We start from the raw sequence: 21,136 nt of genomic DNA on the forward strand, positions 1-21,136 counted from the left end.
GAATAGTGGGGAGAAAAAAACAGGAATGGAAAATCAGGCCATTTGTAAAAGAAAAGAAAGATCATCATTCATTGCTTATTTGTGATGAATATTTAGTCATATTAATGTAACCAAACTATTTTAGGAGGACGAGAGAGAGGAAATGTGGGAGAGAATAGAAGCATAATAGGCAAATCTTTCTATTTCATAAGATCATGCCTCTAAATAATATCTACAATTGAAAACCTTAGAAATATTAGCACAGAGTGAGCCTAGAAATGTAGAGGTAAATGCTGGAAGAAACAGCTAAGTTGTGCTGAGCTGTTGTTGCCTCTCGGGGGCAGCACTCATGGATAAAAGATGTGGGCTTCTCAGGTTCGCTCGCTCTATTCCAGAAGAATGAATTTCTATTATATGTTCTTTGAAGCTATAAAAATATATTTTTTGATAGAAAATAGATATTTATGTACAACCAGAGAAATAAGTTTTACCCCATTTGTTTACAATGAATCAAAATAAATAAATTTAAAAAAAGAAAAGAAAATAGATATTTAACATTTTTAGCAACTTAGAGACTTTGCTAAAATGTTCCTGGGCTATCTGGTGTACTAACATACAAACAAGGAAAAAGAAGTGTGCAAAAGTATGTACATGCTACCACCCTGTATCTCATGATAACTGTACGTAACAGGGCATCTGTAACAATTCTGTAATCATTGATTCTAAATGACAGTGCTAAAACTCACATTCTTTAACAAGTGAGCAGTGCTATTGGACTGTTTCTTTTCCCCTGACATCCAGAAAATATATTTTCCAGGTGGATGGGCATTCCTACATCTAACCAAAAAAAATTATATGTACTTATTCTAAAAAACAAAACAAAACAAAATGAACTGTAATCCTATATTACTTGCCTCATTTGTAGAGACAATTTTCTTTAAAATTGCTCTAGTGTTAAGAAGATTTTTGAAAAATAGTGAATTTGGAGCTTGAGCTGGAAAAGAATCAAATGCTTATCACAACATTTTCCTAACTATAAGCAGAACAGAATTTATTTGCATAATTATTAAGTTCTTAAAGGTTTAATGCAAATTAGCATTATAATCTCCATAATGTTTCTATAATTCCCTTTTTTCTAGTATTGATCATCTGTTAATTACTGCATTGTAGGATATTTAGAGAAATGTCTGAAACTTACTAAGATAATTTTCCTTTATTTGTCGAAAGCTATAGGAATATAATTGGCTAGGAAGAATAAACTCAGGTTTAGCCACACTACTTAGTTTACTCTCATATTTTCCTTCAACCAAAGATTTTTTTCTTTAAACCTATGTTTTAAAATATCAAAACAACCATGACAAACAGAAGATAAATAACATTTGATCATATAAGCACACAAAAATCACAATTCACAAGGACAAATTTTTAAAAATCCATAGAGGTCAAATGAAATTCTTTTGTAACATATTAGGAAGAAACAATACTCAGAATCTAGAAAGCAAAGTTGCCATCCAATGTCTTCTTCCAGACATTTTTTTTTCAAAGTTTTCATAATCTGACGGAAGTATAAATTAGAAGTTAATTGAGAGACCTCCATGTTCAACTCCTAAGAACAGGCAAGAAGTTCTTTGATGATTTTTTTTTTCTTGTGGGGCTGGGGATTAAACCCAGGGCCTTGTAAATGTGAGGCAAGCACTCTACCAACTGAGCTATATCCCCAGACACTTTACAGAAGAAGATATACAAGTGATCAACAGATATATGAAAAAATGTTCAACATCTCCAGTAATAAGAGAAATGCAAATTAAAACTATCCTAAGATTTCATCTCACCTCAATTAGAATGGCTATTATCAAGAATACAAGCAACAATAGGTGTTGGTGTGGATGAGGGGAAGAAGGTACACTCATACATTGCTGGTGGAATTGCATATTGGTGCAGCCACTCTGGAAAGGAGTATGGTGATTCCTTAGAAAACGTGGAATGGAACCACCATTTGACCCAGCTATCCCACTCCTTGGCCTATATGCAAAGAACTTAAAATCAGCATACTACAGTGATGCAGCCACATCAATGTTAACAGCAGCTCAATTCACAATAGCTAGATTGTGGAACCAACCTACATGACCTTCAGTAGATGAATGGATACTGTGGTATATATACACAATATTACTCAGCCATAAAGAAAAATAAAATTATGGCATTTGTAGGTAAGTAAATGAATGGAATTGGAGAATATCATGCTAAGTGAAATAAGCTAATCTCAAAAATCCAAAGGCCACTGAGAAGTGGATGATGATATATAACAGGAGCTGATGGACTTTACCATTAAAGATGCAGCAATTATAATGGAGTTTACTTCTAGGAAAGATCAGGGTCGGGGGAGGAAGGGTGCAAGGGAAGAATGGAGGAACATTAGATTGTGTAGAGGAAAATGAGGGGTGGGATGGGGAGGGGTGAAGGAAAGGAAAGATAATGGAATGAGACAAACATCATTATCCTATGTACATATATAAATGGTGTGACTCTACATCCTGTACAAACACAGAAATGAAAAGTTGTACCCCATTTGTGTACAATGAATCATAAAATTTTTGAAAAAAATAAGTTCTTTGATGACATCCCTGAGAAATAGTCATGTAAATACTAAATAAACACTAGTTATAAAAGAATACCATTAGTGATAGGGGATTAACTACCTGCCAATCTGACCTTGTCCACTATTTTAACTTGAATTATTAGAGAATTCCTCTTCATGTCCAGCCAGCTGGGAGCTGATGGACTTTACCATTAAAGATGCAGCAATTATAATGGAGTTTACTTCTAGGAAAGATCAGTTGGGCACCAAACTGGCTTATTTAACTTATTGTGCAAAGTACACACTGCAAGGGAAAAGGGGTACTAGAAACCATTGCACCAGGACTGTGCCAGGAAGTTAGGGGTATGTGAACACTCTAAGGGAGACAGGGACAAGGCTACAAGGAAAGGAGGCTATAAGGATGTGGGAAGCTCATTGGGCCATCATCAACTGGGTCTGAGCTCAGAGCTTGGTATCTTCTTGTCAATACACCAAGGCAAAGACCTAGCTAGCTATGCAGATGTTAGGAAAGAGTTTGGGGAATGAGAGGCATTTGCATCTGCATATCAAATACCAGACTTAGACTCAGGATAACATAGTTAATTCCAAACAACTGATTACAGGAAAAAATCCCCCAGTGTATTCCAGATATGCTTCGACATAGGGCAGGGCCAACCCAGTAAATTCTGGACTTCAGTGGCTACAATCTTGAAGGGCTGGGAAATATGACAGACTTCTAGCTTCAATGTAGTTCTACTTCGGTTTTCTGGAGCAACATAGAAGAAATCTCTTTTTCTGTATTTCTCTTCAAATATTTGAAAATAGCTTTTACAATTGCCTTTGATGTTTTTCTTCCATTAGTGAAACATATACAGTTTTTTAGCCAGAAGGAAACATGATGTTATAAAACTGAATATATGGGTAATCTAGATGAGGACCCTCCAAACAAAGTAGGGTGAAATGATTATGTAACCCATACTTAGTAAGAGGGTACTTTTCTATTACTGGTTTACATTAAGCAAATACTGCCCAAGAACTTTTTCATAGAATTCATTTCTGCTATCAAGTCAGACTTCCAATCTGTACTAGCAGATTTTAATTCTTTGACCCTAAATGAGTGCCTTTACATTTGTTCCATTAAACTTGGAAGCACCAGGAAAGTGAAGGCCTAGAAGGAAGCTCTGACTGCAGCTTGTTCCATGTGGCCTTGGGTTAATCAAGTCATCCTTGGATTCCTCACAGAGGAAGAGACTGTGAGGATCAGATGATTCCATGTGTTTGAAAGTATTAAGTAAACTGTGAAGTAAAATCTGGATCTAAGTTCATGCATTTTTTTTCTCATTCACTCACTCTACAAAAGTTTATGTGATACTTCCTGTCAGAGGCTACACCAGGCTCTGAGGATAGGGTTCTACTCTAAAATCAATGACTATCAAGATGATACAATTAGCTGCATCCTGTTTTACGATTATAATTATAATTTATATAATTAACTATCTGTTCCAGTTTTGTGTCATTTAAAACTGTGACAATAGTTCTTCCTATGCTTTCCCTAGATCTCTGTACTGATATTTTAAATGTATAATACGAGAGAGGATTCTTCTAAAATTCTAGTAAACCATTTCCCAAGAGGTTATGAGTATTTAATTCTCATGGGATGCAGCTTTCCACACAGAAGTATTGCCATCTAATTTAGAGTGAACAAGTGTCTGCCACTTCCTCATTCCTGAGGCCTAGCTGCTGTCTCTACTACATTAGGACACACTCTCTAGGAAGCTGTGGAAAATTGTTCTCTTCCTGGTACCCCACACTACCATTCCTGGTCTAGTCAAGATGGCAGACAAGTTGATACTTAAATACTCTATTATATTTCCAGGTATTTCACCAACATACAAGGCGAATATAGTGAAAACTCTCAAAGTATTATTTGACTTGTCACTCATTTCCTGGACAGTGTGGTAATGTGGGCTGCTTTTCTGAAAGGTGTTCTAGCAAAGTTGGAGATCTGAAAGAAGTAAAGGCTGATGTCTACCTGTGGAAGACAAAAGAAAGGACTGAATTCCCTTCAGGTTTCTTCCCACCTTTTCTTTCTGCCAGGCAAAACCAAAGTCTATCGTGCAGAATCACTTATTGCAGAAAATTCTTTAGAACCAGTTTTTAAAATTGTCATTCACCAGAAATACAGATATAACTTTGTTATATAGAATGTTTCTTTGTAATGCTAGTACCGTAGGTCTCAGTGAAAGGTTATGTGGTATGTGTCATTCCTTTATTCATCCCACAAATATTTACTGAGAGCCAGTACTATTCTCCAGAGGATACAGCAGTGAATGTTAGAGAATACTGGTAGAATCAGAAATGTGGTTCAAGCAAAGTAGTACTGCTCTCTGTGTACAGATCAACCTCAAAAATGTCTGGAAATGTTTGAGAAACTTTGAGAAAAACCAAGACATATTTGGAGACACTGGGCAAGATGCCTGATCGATATTGCTTGATTTGCATCCAACCCAAAAGTCCTGTGAAAGAGAAGGAATTGAACTTGGCCTCAATTGTACAGACCTAGCTAATGGACTAGGGGAAAGGGGTGCAGGAGTCCTAGAAGGGGACTAGAAAAAGAGACAACAGAAATATGAGAGAAAAGATACCAGTAAAGATCAAGGTCCAGTGATTGGGGAGGTAATGATACCAGCTGCTATGCAAGGTAGCTGTGTGCCACTAGAAGGAGGGTCAGGGAAGGAAAGAACAGCTCTCACCTGTGGGGAAAGCCCTCTGGGCTCTGCTAACTGGAGGGAAAGCACAGGCACAATGGATCGAAAGTCAAGAATCACAAGGAAATACCAGGCATCAGAAAAACACTGGACATTAAAGCAGAATTTGGAGAGCTTCAGGTAGGGCCTATTAGAAGGAATACCTGGGAGGGAACACTCTAGAAGATAATGCTGAGTGTTTTGTTAATTGAGAGGAAAGTACGTCCACATGAAAAACATCTAGGGTACTGCAGGTAGTCTGGGAACTATCCATTACAGATATTAGAGATATCATATTATGATGGGCAGGCACCATCCCCATCCTTATGACCACAACATGTAAAGCCACTGAGCTTCCAATCTTTGCTGATCTTTAAAAATGGATCACTGATTAGACAAAAAATTATAGTAGAAGAGATCTTAGTACCATTTCATCACTGAAAATGGAGTACACATTCCCCTCCATAACATTCAAATATTCCCTTCTATAACAATTATTTGTCAGATCATTTATTTGCTTTAAATGCTTATTGTATAAATGATAGTTGCCAAATAACAAGTCAGCTCTCTTACATTGTAATGGCACCAGGAAAAGCCTTCGAACTATTTTTCTGTACCTAGATTCATCTTTAATCAGCATCTGGGCTGCTTGCAAGTTCACTGGATTTTCTAACACTGGGTAAGAAAGCATAACCTAAAAGAAAACACACAATGTATGGAAGTTTTTTTAAGTAAACTTTTTCTCAGAGCAAAAAGACAAACGAATACATACAACTCTCAACAAGCAGATTTGTAGAGACCTGGAGATCAATATAAAGATAGCACAACTTAGTCTGTATGCTAAAGAAACTCTTGATCTATCTTGGTTTAAACTAGGATCAAAGCGAGTTGAAAGTTCTTTCCTGTAACATTTCTTCCTGTCATATAAATTTAAATTGGATTTATGAGTAGATGGAACTAAACATTAGGGAATATTGAAACATTTCTGTTATGTAAGGTTAAGAAATAAAACTTCACATTTTAACACAAGACCACATTAGATCACAGGCACATTTGTGCTTGCTCACACGTCAGTATCCCTCCAGGTCATGGTTAATATAGTATCTGTGTTAGTTCTCTGTTGCTGCTGTGATAATTACTATAAATTTAGTGTTTTTTTATTATTTATTTATTTATTTATATTTTACAGACTGCATTTTAATATAGTAGTTTTAAAACAATAGAAATTTATTATCTCACATTTCTGTAGGTGGAAAAACTAGGTTGGTTGGACTGGTTTCTCTTCAGATTTAAGAAGACTGAAATCAGAGTGACACCTGGGCTTTATCTGATGATTCTGGGAAGAATCTGCATCCAAGCTCACTCAGAGTGTGAGCTAAATTTAGTTTTGTTTGTTTGTTTGTTTGTTTTGTTTATTGGCTGTTACATGTGGGTCACCCTGAGCTCCTAGAGACCTATCTTCAATCCTTGCACTGGACTCTGAGGATCTGAGACCACAATGGTATGACAGACTTTTTTTTTTTTTTTTTCATTTTCAGTCAAATGACAGATCTTCTTTTGCTTGGAATCTTGACATTCCCTTCACCCACATCCCTTCTCCCTCCACTGCCTTTCTTTGATTCTTCTGCCTTCTTCTTCTATTGCTGAGGGCTCATGATTACTTTGGTTCATTTGCATAATTCAGGAAAACCTTCCTATTTTCAGGTCAGCTGATTCGTAACCATAATTCCATCTGCAAGTGCTTTCACAGTAGTACCTAGTCTAGTGTTTGAATAACTGGAGGATGGCCATCTCAAGGGAACTCTTTAAAATGCTGCTTATCTGCAGTATCTGTGCACTAGACCAAATGGGACCAGTAAGAATTAAAAATGAATACTTCTGCTAGACCATAATTTGTTTATTTGGCACCTCTGAATTATCTTACCCATAACTGCAAACATTTATTCAATAATTCAGTATTTTGAACATTATGTGACATCAAACTATATAATAAAATATAATTAAAACTACTACTACTGTATATATTGCTAATACAATACCTACACGTAGATGCAGGACAAAGTCGATAACGGTGGCTTAAAAGTCATGGAAATTATGGCAATCTTACAATAATGAAAGCAGTCATTTGACATCTGGTGTTTCCAAAGCAACTAGAATTGTCTGCTGTTACTTGAGTTTTCCTGTTTGAAAAACACATTTGGGCCATACTTCCAAGAATATTATAATTACTGAAATAAGACTTCAGTGTGGATTGGACTATACCTTTCAAAGTGGGTGGGAAGCAGATGAAACTTATCTTTAAGAGCAAACTTTTGGTCTTTGGCTGGAGAGATAATCTTACTGAGAGAAGCACAGCTGGAAAAGTTTATTCAGTAGTCTGCTTATTAACCATTAGGCCTAAGACCTATTCACCTTATGTATACACAAGCTATTACATGTATTTAATGATTTTTAAGAACTGGTATGTAAGTGTATTTTAAAATGTATAAATCAGACACCCTGCTAAAATTGTAAAAAAGATCCACTTTTTAAATTAGCTATGTAATTTGAAATTTTAAAAAATAAAGCTCTCCAGGGGAGATATATTAATAACAATATGAGCTAGAATTTTTCTTTATGATTATCCATGATTTTTCTTTCCCTTTACATTATCTTAGAAATCTTCTGTGATGTGACATATTTGTTCTATTAATATATTGAAAAATAAAAGGATGAGTGGGGGCTGGGGTTGTGGCTTAGTGGTAGAGCGCTTGCCTAGCATGTATGAGGACGGTGTTCAATTCTCAGTACTGCTTATAAATAAATAAAATAAAGGTCCACTGACAACTAAAAAAATTTTTTAAAAAGGTGAGTAACTGTATTGCCTACTGGTTTTTCTGCTTATCTGCAGTATCTGTGCACTAGACCAAATGGGACCAGTAAGAATTTGTGGTCACTTTGCATGGCTGTTTAATAGTAAAAATAATCATAATATTTTCTATTATCTGCTGTGCTCTTTTCATAAAGTAGGCACAGTTCTAAGTACCTTTACAGATACTCCTTAATTTTACCTCAAATTCACATGATACAGCTATTAATAACTGCCTTCCTCATTGCTAAAGAAATTGAGGTATGGAAAGATAAAGAAATTTAATCCAACAGTACAAGGATATCAAGTGGAAGAAATAGGATTTGAAGGCAAGCAATTGTAGAACCCCACCCCAATTTTCCTTTTATTAAATTATTCTGCAATTCAAATTTTTCACCATTTCATTCAGTTTGCCATCACTCACTACATTTTGGGAACATTCAATTTTATCATTCTTAAGATAGACTATAGTTCAGATGGAAGATAGAGGAATATGTCTCAGTTTGAAGGAACTCAAAAGATCAACCCCAGACACCTGTATATTACATTCACTCACTTCCTTAAAATTTTTGCTCAAATGTCTCTTTCCCAGAATACAGTCTCAGACAAGTAGAGGTTCAATACATATTTGTAGAATAAAAGAATGATTGAATTGGACATTCAATCTTTTTAAAAGAATACAATTTACTCAGTATACTAAGATGACTAGATAGGAAAATTAACTATTATTTTATTTATTTTCAAAAATAAGTAGAAGAAATGGGATTTGTATTATAATTCTGCTCAGAAAATTCAATTAAGTCAAAATACTTTGTTCTCCAAATATTCCAGATAATCAAAAGTTAAGTTTATCTCCAGATTTTATTAATGATAAGTAGGTCCCTAGATAGAATATTGCTAAACCTGATCCGAGTAGTCAAAACAAATGTCATGGAAATGATTTTAGCAACGAAGAGAAAGGAGGGCTTTTAAGGGTCAGGAGTAACATTAAACAGAGGTAATGCTTCTAGGGACCACAGGTCCTAGGGGTTAAGGGTGGCATTTGGGAAACAGGCTCCTATATAAGGAGAGGAGATAATCCCTGGTTTAATCATTTACTGAGTTTGATATGAACATTTATAAGAGAAAGTAGCCAGAACTGTCAGAAACACAGGATAAAATCAAACATTTTAAGTTATAGTCATGTGATTCACCTCTCTGAGGAAGTCAAGGTTCATGAATGAGGAAAGATCTGAAAAATCTGTTTCATATTAGGAAATAAAGTTAGGAGCCAAAAGAAAACCTAAGACTATATTTCCACAATTGAAACCATTCAAACCATTATTTTCTTCCATTATAAAATGTGTATTCTCTGGTTGTAAAGGGCCTTAACTACAATTTCAAATTAAAATAATAATCTTTGTAACTTAAAGTCCACTTTGTGTCCAGATATAGAATGTTGATTTACATAAGCTTGCTCAAATCCTTTAACCATTTAAATATGCATTGTACATTTTGATCCTTGTGTTTGAATAAATGGGTTAATAAAGAAAGCATTATAGTAAATCTATTCTTACCTGTAGGGCAAGTAAGATACTGCTCAATGTGTAGCTTGTATTCCACTTCTTGGGGTCGTTCAGAAAATCTATACAGGGCTGAGCAGTATATGGGTCTACTGTATTAAAATAATATATTAATATTGATCTCTAATAATATTATCCTTTAAAACTTATAAATATCAGAATGATAAACCAGGAAATTATTTGCAACTACTTTTCCTTTCTATTTCTTCTCTTTAATGCAAAATACTATGCCCATTCCCGGTCCCCGCCCCCTCCCATGTTGTTTTTAGCTGATTACGTAGGTGCCCATCATGTTTTTCCCAGTATTCCTTCTACCAAGATGTGATCATGCGACTAAGTTTTAATCATGGGATATAAGTGTGCAATTTCTGGATCTTTTTTTTTCAGTGAAGATGTTTTACTCTCATTTCTTTTCTTTCCCACTTCCTATTGGCTGGAAATGGTAACAGAGTAAATGCGTAGACCAGAAATGGAATCCACATGTTGCGGATGGGATGGAACTTCCCTCCAGTCTGTTATATTAGATTGGAAAGTTACCAAAAGCTGGCTTATGTTCTATCACGGCTAATTAACCAATTCAGTGTTTGAAGGAAAAAAAAAAAAGAATAGAGCTAAATATGAAAAATAAAACTATAGAATAACTAGAAGAAAATATAAATAATTACTTGATTTTGTTTTGGGAAAAGCTCATTAAGCTTAAAGAATAAAACTAATAGATCTGACTACATAAAAATTTTAATCCCAGATGTAGAAAGAAAACAGCATAAGCAAGATTAAAATTAGCAACAAATAAGGGATAGTAGCAACATCTAGGATATAATTATAACATTGTAAATTATGTCAGATAAGTCATAAAATTAGAAATATAATCACCAAAGTAAAAAAAAAAATGTTTACTTCACAAGTATTCAAAAAAGTGTTTATTAGAATAATAGCAATTCTAGCATGTGTGAAACATTGGGCTTGATCCCCAGCCTGCAAAGAAAATCATAATAGTTTTAAAAATAATAGCAAGACTCTTATCAATTAGGCAAAAAATTTCTCCAAAGTTTCCACACCCAGAATTGGAGGTGCTAAACAGAACTTTATATACCCTTCCTGGTGGGAGTACAAATACCATTGAAAAAAGCAACTTTCATTTATATATATAAAAATTTAAAACCATACATAGTATTGGACTGGGGGTCTAATAAATAACCTTCCTCTCCTCTTAAGTTCACATAAAATTATGAAATAGACTAAGGTGTTAAAAGATGGAAGTTAACATCAGCTTTGCTACATGTAAGACTGAAATGGAGGATGCACTTGATCAATGGCTTAATCAGGCTCCACAAAAGGCTCCCTGATTTGAATTTACCCCCCAAACTAGAGGACAGTTTGTTTCCTGCTTGGAGAAATAGACTACACCCATTCTAAGGTCAGGATGTCTGGAAAGAAAGAGTGCTGAGAAAGGGTCAGGCCACAAGTGATCAATTCCTTCCCTTACCTCTCCAGGCAGGTAAGTGACTTCTCTGGGGAGGAGTAGGGGAGAAAAAAAGCAAACACAGGCATTCCCATATTTTTCCCTCCTAGAAACAGAAATTCCCTCTGCTCTATGGAAATGGAAGGGATGGGGACAAGGGGATGAGAATACATCCCCATTAAATTTAACCCATCAATGTCCTAAGCATTAAACAAAAAATGGCACAATTTTATATTATGAATTTCAAAAATGGGTTTTAATTACAAAAATAATAATGTACTTGGGGGGAAGAGTACAAAAGAGAATATAAAGTAAAATACCAATGTTCCCCTGTCTACCAATTCCACTCTTCAGTTATTACTAGTTGGTCCATACAAACATACAAACACATATACATATATGCACACAGGTATATATTTATTAATTATAATTATATTTTATATTTTGTTGTTCAACATGTTTTTCATTTAACAGTGAATTGTTAATATATTTGAGGACATAAATATTTATCAAAAAATATTTGAGCACCTATATGCCAAACAATGAAGATTCTAGGGATATAACAAGGAACCAAAGTCTAGCTTTTATAGATCTTTTTTGTTTTGTTTAGAGGTAAAATATATCACATGGGATATTTCACTTAAGAATTCCTGTATTAAGGGGCATTTAAGTTGCAGTAGGTCCTCTGCATCCACAGATTTAACATCCATCGATTCAAAACTATATATAATACTCAATCATGTAGAAAAAATATATGTACATAAATAAAGAAAATAAATTTGGCAATATGTTAAAGTAATATCTTTTGCATTAGGATTCAAGGTGATCATAATTTTTTCCTGCAGTTTCACAGTTTCCTCAACAACCTATTAGTTACATAAACATATTCGAGTTGTTAAAAAGAAACATGATTCTTAAACACTAATAAAGAATAAGGATTACAGAGGTAGAGCCCCGGATGATAAAAAAAAATAATAATAATTTTAGTCCTTACCATTTGGATGAAAAGGAATTGTTATAAATTTCACAACTGGAGGGGCAAGGTTGTACTCCAATGTAAAGTCTATTGTCAGTTGGAAAACTAATCCTATGATGTAGAAATAAACAGTTTTATTAAAGTGCCATGTGGTACCAATGAACTCTAACCGGATTAACACTGGAGTCTGCCCAAAGGTTTGCTTAAGTCAATAGCTTCGCAGTGCATAGACCTCCCTGGATATTATAACAGATTCTTCACTACTTTTTCCTGCGAGTTCGAAGCCTCTTTCCCATCACTTTTGCATCCACTGCCTGTTCCACTAACACTGAAGTCACCAGAACCTGCTGCACCCTTTCTTGCCTTCAGTTGCAGCTTTGCTGTGCTGTTTGCCTGAATTTTTCTTTCCCTCTTCTGAACCTGACAAACTCTTAAATGTTCTTCAGGATTCAACTCAAATGTCACTTTCTTGGAAAGACATTCCTGATTCTCCCAGGCATAATTCATTAATCACTCACTCTTAGGCATTCTGTTCAAATTCTTAGTAGCACAAATTATATTTTGCTGCAATTATCAGCATATCTCCCCTGCCTCACTCAAGGAATATGCCTTGCTAACCCATGACTGAAAGAACACATGGTCATTGAAGTTTACAGTGACCCAGTCTTCTTAAGAATTTGATTTATGGAAATTTGGGGGGCAATCACAGAGGGGAAAACCAGAAGTAACTGGGATTTTGAAAGTCAATTGGATTTTAATAGATATTTTCTGATCTCCAGAAAGACCACTGGAAGATATTCTTAATCAATATGCTTTATTGTGTTTGCTTCTTTAAAATGTGATAATATTGGGATGAGGGTGTGAATACTTGCCTAGCATGCATAAGGCTCTGGGCTCAATGCTCAGCACCAAAGGAAAAAAAAAAAAGAAAAAAAAAAAGATCTGGCCTAAAGGAAAAAAAATCTAGAATTTCAATTTGTGTTGAAAATAGTAAAAACATCTACATGTGAACACTTTAGATTTCTAGAGAATTGATGTGATTCAAACATATAAAGAATTTCAGAAAATCATAATGCAACATAACTATATATATATATATATATATATAAAGGATACAGGTTATTAATGGTATAATTTTTTTAAAAAGCAGATTGATTTTGAAAACACAAACCATGCCAATTCGAATTCTGTAGACCTTCAATTTCAGCTTGCCATTTCAGCATATCATCACTTACAGGAAAAGCAGTAATACCCTTTTAAAAAACAAGATAAAAGCAGACAAAAGATTATTAATTGCAGTTTTGAAAATCAGATACCAGGTTACATTGAACTCCAAAAACTCTAGAAGTTTTTCTTGATAAGTTTATTTATTGTTTGATCTGAATACCTTATTGTATTCAAAGTTAAGGTAGATTCCAGGGAACACATGCAATAATAAAATTAAAAATCACAAGGGGAACCAGAAGATCAAGATTGGTGTTCATGCTTACACAGTGTCTGTGTCAATAGCCAATTCAAGATTCAAATTACCAAAGAAGGAACTAGTTGGAAAACCCATGTTTCTTCAAAGCCTTTTAATGGTATGTGGATGCTATATGGAAGGCATGAAGTAGGAATGTTTTAAGAAAAAATTCAAAATTACACTTGTATATAAAAACAATTTTTCCTATACTTGAAGTATTGCTCCAATGGAGAGAGAATGTGTTTAATAGAAAATTTATCAGTTGGACTGGGGTTGTGGCTTAGTGGTAGAGCGCTTGCCTACCATGTGTGAGGCACTGGGTTCAATTCTCAGCACCACATTTAAATAAATAAAAATAAAGGTCCTTCAACAACTAAAAACATAAAAAAAACCCTACCAATTATGTTGAGTACACTTAAACAATTCAATAAATATATCTGAACAAACACACAGTTATTAAGTATGTTAGATGCTTGCCTGGATGAACAACACAACACCTCTCTCTCTGTCTCTCTCTGATTTCTGCTTTGCATTTGTTTTTTTAACTTTTATTTTATTTGTTTATTTTTTATGTGGTGCTAAGTATGGAAACCAATGCCTCATATGTGCGCTCTACCACTGAGCCACAACCCCAACCCAGCATCTCTCTTACCTACAATATCTGTGTGGAAGAGATAATATTCCTTCATTGAATTCTTTTTCACTAGAGAACTACAAAGTTCACAATGAGCAGAAACAATATGAAATCTAAGGTCTATGCCTCTGGGATGTTTGTTGATGGACTGTTCCTAATATCTGTAGTGAGGGCTTTTCACTTTTATAGCATGGTGAAAACAGACCATCACACTGAACTGGAAATGATAGTTCAACTGTTGGTATCATAATGCACCCTCTTTCTAAGAAGGGCTTTCTTTTTAGACTTTTTCTTAAGCACTCCTCTTTCCCTTTCTCATCCATTTTACTTTTTCATAAATTAGGCCAATGCTCATTCCAACATTTCATTGGTGGCAAGTGGGGCAAAGGTATTGCCTTCCTCTGAGTTAAAATTATAAGAGAAAATTATTGATGTGCTGTGCTGGTAAATGCATTAGACAGTAATTAGTAATTAGTAATTAGTAGAAGGGTAAGGAGTTTGCAGTCAAATTGGGCCAAATCACTACTGAATCTTTTGGAGCCTTAGGTTTCTGGTAGGTAAAATTAAATACTGCTTATTCTATAATATTGTAATTAATGAGCATAACACTGCATCTACTAGTTACTTACTACTTGATAGATTCTAGTACTCAGGACTTAAATTCACAACAAATTACTCAGCACAATATGCTTAATACTGTTAGCCATAATTATTTTGAAGTAATAGTATTATTATGAAATAGTTTTGGTAAATAACAATATTGTGGCAAATTAGGTTTAATTAAATTATGAATATAGAATAAATACGGATTAAACTGCTTCTTAAAAATCATTACCCAGTGAAAAACAAATCCCTCCACGTCCCCAGTACTTACCACATAATTGTTCTGGTTCAACTCTTTTAGGTCTCTTTCCAGCAAGACGTAAGCTCTGCGGTACATGATAAGGCAGCAGAGGATCTGCCACTGTTCACAGGTAGACTGAGAACCCCACTCCTCAGGTTTACTCTGAGCCACCTGTATGAGGTTATGGATCATCCATCTACACTTAGTTAGGTCTCAGAGGTCACATGCTTTCTAGAATCCCAGAACGACTCCCAAGAAAAACGGTTTTTTTGTTTGCTATATAACGATGACTTTTTTTTTTTTTTTTTTTTTTTTTTTCTATTCTGATTCCGCTAAAGGAGGACTTCCAGGCGGGAAATTGGGGTCTCGCTCATCTGCGGCGTGTTACTGCACTGCCAAAAGCCACCCTCCCAAGACAAATTTGGATGAGCAACTGGGACCACCCTGGGTTGTTGGCGCGTGAAGTGGCACTGAGGAGTGTAGGCGTAAAGCAGTCCTAGCGAGTTACGATTTCACAGGTGTGACCAGGTGTCCGCCGTGCCGGAGGAAGCAAATCGGTTGCCCAGCAACAGGACACAGCGAAAGTCTAAAGGAGGTGGAAGGTTGGCCTCCTTTCATCCAATCAGCGACGGGGTGTAGGCGTCTGGATACCTCCGCAGCCAATCGACGCACAGTTTCACTTTGAAAGGCCAATGAAATCCGGTCAAGGCGACACCACCCCCTTTCAGTCCGCCCACTGGGACTCCACACCGCCGGGGTAGAGGGTCTAAGGTGAGCTTCCAGGACCCCGCGTGTAAGTGGCAGCAGCCTTCCCACAAAGTGCATCTCCGAAATCATCCTTCCTGATTCATTATTAGGGACTATCCGGCCATAAGTGACCAGTAGGTACAGGTTTGCGTTTATTCGTAACATCTTGGCTGATAGGACGAGGTGTCACTCACGGTCGGATCGCATACATTATTGAGTTCTTGAGTCCTGGGAGAGAGCTCCAGGAATAGGGAACCGCATAAAATTCCTCGGATTCCCATCTCTTCCCGCAGATTCGCTCTTGCCGTTCCTTCTACCTGGCCCTTAACCACATTCTTTCCATGTTCCTCGCTCCATTTCCTCTTCACTCATCCTTCAGATTTAACAACTTTGTAAAGTCATCCCTAAGACGAAATTAGGCGCCTCTTGTTTTTCCCACGAGCCCCTATATTTGCCTCTTTGTTGGCATTATCACATTGTTTCAACAATTGCCTTTTGTCTTCACCAACTGGAACTCCTCATTCTCAGTGCCAACTACAGAACATGGCGTCTTTGTTCAGAGGACTTTCTTCTTTTACTTACTAATTTTATAGAAATGGGATATCAATTCAATCAATTCATTTAATATATATTTGCCAAGCACCTATTTAACAGGCTGTGGAACAATTCAAATGAAGTCACTCATTATTGCTTCAATGTACAATAAACAAGTACAGTCAGCCCTGTATCTGCAGGTTCTGTGTCCTTATGGGATCAGTATTTTGGGATTCAACCAATTGCTGGCAGAAAATAATTGGAAAAAAACACTCTCTTGCATCTGTACTAAATATGAACAGACATTTTCCATTATTTCCTATGCAATACAGTATAACAACTATTTACATATAATTTACATTGCACTAGATATTACAAGTAATCTAGAGATGATTTAAAGTATACAGGAGGACATGTGGGTTATATGCAAATACTGCACTAATTTTTTTTTTTTGGTAAAGACTTGAGCAAACATGAATTTTAAAAACAAAACAGAACAAAACAACCCAAAAAACATGAATTTTTGTAGTGGGGGAGCATCCATAAAGGAGCCACCTATAATACTGAGGTATGATTATATATAAAAACACAACAAATATACAAAAGGAAAATTATAATTTTAGATCATAATAAGTACTGTGTAGACAACAAAACAGTAATGCGATAGGAAATGGGGTAGAGTTAAAGGTTAGAAATGATGGTCAAGGAAGGTCTATAGGAAGTGGAACTTGGACCTCATACACAAAAGATGAGAAGGAGCCTGTTATATGAAATACTAAGGGCAGAGAGTTCTGGGAGGAACTGAGGAAAATGCAATAGTTCTGTGTCAGGAAAGAGTTTATCTTGAAAAGTAAACCAGGGAGGGCTGTGGGAGAGAAGTGACAGGGTGGGGCAGTTCATGGCAAGAACTTCAGGTTTTATGTTAATGGCAATGTGAATTCATTGAACTTTTTTTTTCTAATTAGTTGTACATGACAGAATGCATTTATACATTTTGATAGATCATACATAAATAGAGTGTAATCTCTCATTTTTCTGATTATACATACTGCAGGATCACATTGGTCATGCAGTCATGCATGCACATGAGGTAATAATGTCTGTTTCACTCTACTATTATTCCTTCCCCCACACCCCTTCCCCTCCCTTTATTCCCCTCTACCTAACATAAAGTAACTCTAATCTTTGCTATCCCCGCCCCCCCGCATTGTGAATTAGCTTCCGCATAGCAGAGAAAACATTTGGCCTTTGGCTTTTGGGGTTTGGCTTATTTCACTTAGCATGATATCCTCTAACTCCATCCATTTACCAGCAAATGCCATAATTTCATTCTTCTTTAAAACTGAGTAATATTCCATCATGTATATATATGTACACATCACATTTTCCTTATTTTTGGACGTTTTTGATCAGAAGAATGTTATGCAAAACACTTACAAAAATGGCCTTTCTTTGGAAAAATGAATTGAGGGAGGGAGGGTAGTTGGAAGGCTCCCACAGTCAACTTCATATCCAGGTATAATAGCTTAGAAATTTTCAGCAATATATGAATTTTACTAAAATTTTGGCACAATAAAATTATTTGATTCTATGTCTCATAGAACTGAATACAATGGATTTTTTGCTATGAAAGTATCATCTAGGATCTTAAACTGAATTTTGTTTTGGCCTTCTTTCCATTCAATCAGAATTGTACTTGGATTTATGTAGAAGTGGTAATGTAAAGCGAAAGTGAAGAAAGGGGTACTTCAGTGAGAAGGGAATGGACCCAATTTAGAGATCTTAATTAGCTTTCACAATAATATCATGCTACTTATTTGATTCCTTCTTCCATTCCAATAGAATATTGTGAGTAAATGCAGAATCTTTTGCATTTAAAAAAAGTAGTGATATTTATATTTTTCATGACCACATGAAATATGTATACATTTTGAAATGACTAAATGGAGCTGACACATGTATCACCTCATATGATTATTGTTCTTTGTGATGCGAACACTTAAAACTTACTCTCTTAGCCATTTTCAGGAATGAAATACATTGTTGTTAATTATTATACTCACCATGTTCCTCAATAATAATCTTTTGTTTTTGTTTAGGATTTTTATTCTACAGGGAAATATGTTGAAGTAAATAAAGTGAAAGAAAATATTCTTTGTTGTGAATTTTTAGGAGGTGGTCTTTCTGTGATACTTTAATATAATGGAAATCAAGTTGGTAGATTCTCATATGACCACCTCACACACCTATATTACCAGCTTTGATTGTTCCTTGGGACTTCAGCCTAATATACCCAAATACCCAGTTCCAAGGGTGTTTCAAACTGAAATGTCTAAAAAGAAAATCATCATCCTTCCTCCCGACTAGCCTTCTATCCCAATTTTTTCACAAATATTCCAGGCTGAAAACCGGAAATTATCTGACTCCTCCTCTTCTTCATGTCTCACATTCAGTCGCTCACCAAGACCTACTGCCTTCACAACTTCTCAAGCCTTACCACCAAAACCTAAGTTCACAGTCTTGTCATGACTTGCCTGAGCACAGAACATCCTTGTACTGTACTTCTTGCCTCCAGACTTGCTAGTCATTGTAATGTATTTAGACTACTATGTCATCTGATCATTCTCTGCTTAAATTAATATTTTAAGGGGCCAGGTAATGGTGGTGTATGCCTGTAATTTCAGTAACCCGGGAAGCTGAGGCAGGAGCATCACAACCTCAAAGCCAGTCTCAGAAATTTAGCAAGGCCCTAAGGAACTTAGTGAGACCATGTCTCAAAATAAAAATATAAAAAGGATTAGAGATGTGGTTCAGTGGCTAACCACCCCTGGGTTCCATCCCTAATACAAAAAGAAAATATTTAAAGGGTTCCCCTCCATCTCCTCATCTATCTCCATCTTCAGCATTTTGAATGTAAATTAACTTCTGGGGTGGTGCAGTGTGGATGTGGGTGTGACCTTGGACTTCTTCTTTTTAACAAAAGTGGGTCCATAGAATTCACTAATTTTAATAGTATGTGATGTAAAAAGCAAAAGAACCGCGTACTATAGAGTTAAATCCAAGTTTCTTAGCATGGCAGTGCCAAGCCTTCCCTTCCTCTCTACCCCTTCCTTTATTGATGGCCACTCTGCTTCAGAATTGAGGTACCAACACCATTCAGCTGTTTGCCTTTTTCCTGTATATACCATCTTGCCTGGCTCTAGCCTTCTTTTCTTTTCTTTTTTTATTTTTACAGAATGCATTTTGAGTCACTGTACACAAATGGGGTACAACGTTTCATTTCTATGGTGTTCACACCCTTAATGTAATCAAACATCTACATCAGGTGTATTTGTCTCATTCCACTATCTTTCCTTCCCCTACCCCCTCCCCTCCCCTCATTTCCCTTCTCTACACAATCCAACGCTCCTCCATTCTTCCCTTACCCTCCCCCACCCGCCCTGGGTATGTATCAGCATCCATTTATCAGAGAAAACATTCAGCTTTGGTTTTGGGGATTGTCTAGCCATCTTTTCTACCTGTGTTTCTTTTCTCTCCTTTATCTCATTTCCAACTCTTATACATCCCAAACACATAAATTCCTCCTCAAAACTTTCCTGAATCACCTGGGTGGGTTGTGTTTTGATTTTGATCTGAGTTCATCTTTGTTTATTATTACCATATATACATACATATATATATATATATATATATATGAATATATATATATATGAAATTGTCTGTTTAAGGAATCCCCCCCCCCCCTTTAGAAAGCAAGTTCCTAAGGGCATGGTGACTTGTTTGTCATTACATTCTCAGTCCCAAGCACCTGGCTAAGAGGAAGTATCAAATATGCTGACTGAATTGAACTTAGCAAGATAAAAAGTTTTGGGGTCAGGGAGAGTCACCTTCCATGAAAGAACTAGGCTAGGAGCAAGCAGAGGAAGGGGTTCAATGAGATGTGTCAGGGTGGGTGATCTAGGGGAGCTTAGTTAGCTCCGTGGCACACAGGGTATTAAAATCTGGAGGAAATTAACAGACAGGGCAAGCCATCTATGGAACTGAAGGATGAAAGAAGAGTTGCTGAGATCAAGAGCCACCACAGCAGAGAGGTTGCAGAGGTGCAGGCAGGGCATAGATTATTAGCAAAATCCCCAGAACACAAAAAAGGACGGTAAAGGAAATTAAAAATATTCTGCAACTGGTAGGGCTGAGGAGACAAACAGGTTAGGAATTCTAGGACTATTTTGAGAGTAGAATTGTTGGAAAAAACAGAACTTCCTGCTGGTGGCCCACAGGGGCTTGGCACTGTTATGTTCTGGGGCTGCTAAACATATTCACAATTGTACTCACTAGATGGCCAGCATCCTGCATTTTTAAGTAGCTTAGCTCCTAAGTCAATGAGAGATGTGCTTTGGTTTTACAGAGTCCTGAGCTGAGGCATGGGGCTAGTGCTTTGGTGAGAAGAGGGAGCAAGAGGAAGTATGTGTGTGTGAGCACCATGTATTTTTATCTGGCATCTGGCATACATGTAGCAACTGGGTACGTTTATCTCCAAAAATTAATAGCATCAGCTGTTCACATATGAGTCACTTGCAACAGGAAATTTAAGCAAAGACCTATCGGAAGATACTTTTGTGAGCATGGAATCACCTCCCATTAACTATAGCAAGTTTTAATAAACTTTTTACATATATGATATAATTGATCTCATGATCTTGCCATGTCTCACTCCCAAACCTGCACTTCTTTGCCTCGATCATCAGATTTGTTGTTGTGGTTGG

General features: G+C 36.1%; 1 protein-coding gene across 10 annotated transcripts in view; it reads right to left on the reverse strand.

The window, feature by feature from the left end:
* Positions 1-15,637, reverse strand: part of Ube2u (ubiquitin conjugating enzyme E2 U) — a 104,843-nt gene extending 89,206 nt beyond the window's left edge. For 7 of the 10 annotated variants that reach the window (XR_007105867.1, XR_007105843.1, XM_047531386.1 and 4 more), the window contains exons 1-5: positions 15,123-15,637; positions 13,324-13,405; positions 12,171-12,263; positions 9,709-9,806; positions 5,878-5,998 (exon numbers count right to left, since the gene is read on the reverse strand). Coding sequence is in view for 8 of the 10 variants with exons in the window: in XM_047531386.1 (XP_047387342.1) it covers positions 5,878-5,998; positions 9,709-9,806; positions 12,171-12,263; positions 13,324-13,405; positions 15,123-15,284 (556 nt within the window). In the remaining 2 variants the exon portion in view is untranslated. The remainder of the gene's footprint in view (positions 1-5,877; positions 5,999-9,708; positions 9,807-12,170; positions 12,264-13,323; positions 13,406-15,122) is intronic. The other 3 variants (XM_047531065.1, XM_047531307.1, XM_047531222.1) reach the window with 3 other exon arrangements.
* Between the last annotated feature and the right edge of the window lie 5,499 nt (positions 15,638-21,136).

This window comes from Sciurus carolinensis, chromosome 1 (assembly GCF_902686445.1).
Source record: "Sciurus carolinensis chromosome 1, mSciCar1.2, whole genome shotgun sequence".
Classification (NCBI taxonomy): Eukaryota; Metazoa; Chordata; class Mammalia; order Rodentia; family Sciuridae; genus Sciurus; species Sciurus carolinensis.